The sequence below is a fragment of the Carica papaya genome, chromosome 4 (genome assembly GCF_054855325.1).
Source record: "Carica papaya isolate Zhongbai chromosome 4, ASM5485532v1, whole genome shotgun sequence".
Taxonomy (NCBI): Eukaryota; Viridiplantae; Streptophyta; class Magnoliopsida; order Brassicales; family Caricaceae; genus Carica; species Carica papaya.
In genome coordinates this window covers 17,673,553-17,678,404 of record NC_142312.1, presented here as the reverse complement: position 1 = coordinate 17,678,404, position 4,852 = coordinate 17,673,553, and the positions used below count along the sequence as shown (strand labels likewise).

Genomic DNA, 4,852 nt, shown 5'->3' with positions numbered 1-4,852 from the left:
TATATATATATATAGAAAATTGAAAAAAAAAATAGGAGGATGATACATTGTATCTGCGTGAAAAAAAAGGGTGCACTGTGCATGAAAGAGAAGAAAACATAGGGGAAGAAAGGAGATTGAAGATCTATATATGCACAGCCAACTCTTTGCAAAGGAAAGCAAAACCTCCTCTATTTTATTATTTTTTTCTTCTTTATTCTCTCATGATGATGATGAAGATGTCATAATTTTTTTACTAAAAAAAAGAGGTTAAAAATAGGATTTGAACGCGTGATCTCTCCAATTATACCCTAAATTTAGCACCTTCATCACTATTGGACCAAGTCAACATATAAATGCATATTTGTGTTTTTAAGCATATTTGTTAGTTGGCAATATGGGTATTTTAATAGTATTCAGTGTATGCACATTATTTTATTTATTTGGACAGCATGTTAGTATTTTGTAATGTTGTTTTATCACCACTATACTAATGTATATTAATTAGTTTATGTATATTAGTTAGTTACGCATGTTTTGTTACGTTTTTTTGCTATTATCTTGTGATATTTTTTTATACTAATTAAGTTTGGCAAAATTAAAGGGTTATATGGATATGCTCCATATTTTGAACAATAAATGTGGGGTGGCTATTCAAAGTATGAACACTCTAATTTACTTCTTCTAGCCAGAACATCTTTGGAACTCTTTCATTTGCCACCATGCATCTAACCATGTTTAGAATGGTTCGATTTTCCTCTCTATTACACCATTGTTTTGGAGTGTGTAAGCTACTATCATTTGCCTCCAAATTCCCTACTCATTGTAAAATTTTGTGAATTTTATAGTACACTTATTCACCACCACCGTCAGTGCATAGTGTTTTAATGGTTATCCCAGCTTCATTCTCTACTTGAGCTTTAAAATTTAAATGTCATTAAAGCTTCATATTTTTCCTGCAAAAAGTATACCCATGTCTTTCGACAATGATCATCAATAAAAGAAATAAAATATTTCCTTCTGTCATTTAATACAAGATTAATGGGACCACAAATGTCAAAGTGAATCAACTCTAGTGATTTTTTAGCTCCCCGTGCCTTTCTTTTTGGGAATGGCTCTCGGTGTTATTTGCCAACAACACATGCTTCACATACTTTAGAAGGGGGAACACTCCAAGGCAAGCTAATCACCATGTTTTTATGAAAAAGAGTCTTCAATCCATTGACGTTTAGATGACCATAACGAAATTGCCCTAGCCATGTTGGATTGTTCATCTTGGTCATAAAACAAGTCTGGATGGTTTGGATTCACAATAGAAATAAGTTTCATCTTGACATGTGCAATTAGACCTTTTCTAGGATCGTTAGACTTCACAAGCTCCTCTTTTGATTGTAACTTCATAACTTTTTCTTGCAGCTATTCCAAACTTAACAAATTGCTTTTCAAGTCAAGAATATAAAAGACATTTGATATTGTCTCAATATTGTTTTCTTTAGTCCTGATTTGAACATCACCTTTTTCCATGACACTAACTTTAGAATGAGCACCAAAACTCACATTAGTATGAAAATATTCATTTAAATAAGGAAACTAAGTATCAATGAAAGAGTGAGTGTGGGGGAGAATGTCTCGGTTATCATATAGATAATGATACAAACAAGGCTAAAAACACTCAAGATATTCAAAGAGTATCAGAAGATGACTTGGAGCAAATTTCAAATGATGTAAACACAAATACAATTCCAAACCTGGAAAGTTTCAGTGGACCAGTAACAAGATCAAAGGCGAAGAAGCATAAAGAGTTGCTCCAAGTTTTTACTCAAAAACATATGGATGATGGGCTGGCCAATTGTGGAAAGTTCAAATATGAGCTTTTTGAACAGCCCAAATTCGTAACTTTAATTGGATTTAAGTGATTTGGGATAATTTGGGCTTGTTTGAGTCTTATTGATAATAGATGAATAAGTCTTGTGTTTGGGCTAGATTAGTTGGGTTGTTTTAAGTATTTTGGATTGTTTTATTTTAGTTTGAGTTAATTAAGCCCATATAGTTAAGTATAACTCATTTTGGGCTTAATTCTTATCTTAATATTATTACAAGAATGAGCCCATAACTATATGGTGTCACAAACAATTAGTGGTGTTGGTTAAGAAGATTGGAGTTACAAGGAGTTACATAACAACTACATGCCTATAATTAGCCTAGTTATTGTTGGAGTTACAATTGTAATTACCACATAATTAACCTAATTATTGTGGGAGTTACAATTGTAGTTATTGTATTGTAACTTATCATTGGTTTCTTTGGCTATAAATACCAAAGGAATCATCTTTGTGGACATCAAGAGTTGTAATCAAACATTTCAGAATTGAGTTGAGAGCGTTTTGGCTTTCTTTTCACTTTATGCACAAGGTGTTGATTTGGAATACAATTGTTATCACTTGTATTTCAATTTTGATTTCCTATTTCAATTGTTCTTGGTGCTTGTTTGGATTGGGTTCAAGGGATGTCATTTATCTTTCTTGGGTTTTCTTTAACTTCTGCCATTTGGATTGAACAAATTTGATTCCTTTTTTACTTGTGATCTAAATTCCATTCTAAACCGATTGAAGAGTTCTAAGGTTCAAGCAAGGGTCTTGGGATTCCGCAGCAGTTGATGACAATCTCAAAAGCATCAAAATGACCATTCCTACATTTCAAGGCAGAAATGATCCCGAATCATACTTGGAGTGGGAAGCAAAGGTGGAAAAAGTCTTTTCAATCCACAACTACTCCGAAAAAAAAAGGTAAAACTTGCATCTATTGAATTCCAAGGTTATGCACTAACTTGGTGGGATAAACTGAATGTCTCTAGAAGGAGAAATAGGGAACGACCTATTGGCACTTGGGAGGACATGAAAGCAGTAATGAAGAAGAGATTTGTGCCCCCTCATTACTATAGAGACTTGTTCAATAAGTTGCAAGGCATAACTCAAGGATCAAGGAGTGCGGAGGAGTACTATCAAAATTTAGACATGGCTATGACCAGAGCCAATATTGAAGAAGATCCTGAGGCTACTATGGCACGTTTCTTGGGTGGTTTGAAAAGGGAGATTGCTGATGTTGTTGAATTGCAGCACTACATGGATTTCGAGGAAATGCTTCATATGGCTAAGAAGGTAGAAAAGCAATTAAAGAGGAAGAGTGGTTCAAGTAAGTTTTCTTCTACTCAATCATCTTGGAAAGGAAATAATATGAATAAAAAGGATGATGTGAAGAAGGCAGAATCCAAGAAATTTGAGCCAAAGAGTTTTTCAAATGGTGATTCAAGTAAGAGCTCTTCTATGTCTAAACTCACATGTTTTAAATGTTTGGGAAAGGGGCATATTGCTTCTCAATGTCCTAATTCGAGAACAATGGTTATGCTTGATGATGGATCTTATGTGAGTCAAAGTGAAGGGGAAGATGAAAAGGAAGCCAATTCATGTGAAGATGAAGGTGATCAATGTGAATTCAGTGGTGATGAAGTTCTTGTTACTATGAGGGCATTGAATATGCAAGTTCAAGAAGAAGAGGCCCAAAGGCACAATAGATTCCATGCAAGATGCAAAGTGCAAGATAAGGTATGCATGCTTATAGTTGATGGTGGAAGTTATACTAATTGTATAAGCACTTATCTTGTAGACAAGCTGGAGTTGCCAATGATCAAGCATCCTACACCATACCACTTGCAATGGCTCAATGATAGTGGAGAAAAAAGGGTGAATAGGCAAGCTATGGTAAAATTTTCCATTAGTAAATATGAGGATGAAGTTCTTTGTGATGTAGTATCAATGAGTGCAGGTCATATTCTACTTGGACGGCCATGGGAGTTTGATCGGGAAGCCAATCATGAAGGCAAATCCAACAAGTACCGAATTGTTCACAAACAAAAGGCTTATACCCTTGTACCTTTGACACCCCAGCAAGTACATAAAGATCACTTGAGAATGAGGGAAAAAAGGCTTGAATATGAAAGTGAGCTAAAAAAACCTACGGAGTGTGTTAAAAAAGAGCAAAAAACAAGTGAGAAAAAAATGCTAGAATATGAAAGTGAGCTGAAAAAGCCTAAGGAGTGTGTTGAGAAAAAGCCAAAAGCAAGTGAGAAAAAATGTGCTTTCTTTGCCAGCATGAGAGATGTAATTAAGGCCATGAATTCTCAGAAACCAGTGATTATGCTTTTGTACCATGAAACTTGTTTGGTTACTAATGAGTTACCTAACGATTTGCCTTTAGAAATTGTTGGTGTTTTGAATGATTTTGCAGATGTGCTAACCGAGGAAGTGCCCGATGGATTACCTATAATTCGAGGTATTGAGCATCAAATTGATTTCCAGCCCGATGCAACTATTCCAAACCGTTCAGCATATCGAGCAAATCCGGAGGAAACAAAAGAACTCCAAAGGCAAGTCGATGAATTGTTATCTAAAGGACAAATCTGTGAGTCTCTAAGTCCTTGTGCTGTTCCTGTGATTTTAGTTCCAAAAAAAGATGGTACATGGTGCATGTGCATTGACTGTAGGGCTGTTAATAAAATCACCATTAAGTATCATCATCCAATTCCTAGATTAGATTGAACAGGATTGTAAGCTTTTGATTGTTCACTTATTCGAAGAAAGATACATTTTTTGCTTTTTTCATCTTAACTTCTTTCTCTTCTCATATGGAATATGTGCATATGTCTATGTCCGCTTCAAGCTTCTTTAGGTGTCATATTTTGAACAATAAATGTGGGGTGGCTATTCAAAATATGAACACTCTAATTTACTTCTTCTAGCTAGAACATCTTTGGAACTCTTTCATTTGCCACCATGCTTCTAACCATGTTTAGAATGGTTCGATTTTCCTCTCTATT

At 34.9% G+C, this 4,852-nt stretch overlaps 1 protein-coding gene across 1 annotated transcript; it reads left to right on the top strand.

Annotated features, from left to right (window-relative positions):
• The first annotated feature begins 2,587 nt into the window (after window positions 1-2,587).
• LOC148266343 (uncharacterized) lies at window positions 2,588-4,585 on the top strand. The gene has a single exon (XM_088219132.1). It carries the CDS (start codon window positions 2,874-2,876, stop codon window positions 4,572-4,574), a length of 1,701 nt encoding a protein of 566 aa, XP_088075258.1. The 5' UTR covers window positions 2,588-2,873; the 3' UTR covers window positions 4,575-4,585.
• The last annotated feature ends 267 nt before the right edge of the window (window positions 4,586-4,852 follow it).

Bases quoted from the DNA above. Each gene is read 5' to 3' on its own strand.
- LOC148266343 (XM_088219132.1), top strand. From the start codon at position 2,874: ATGAAAGCAGTAATGAAGAAGAGATTTGTGCCCCCTCATTACTATAGA.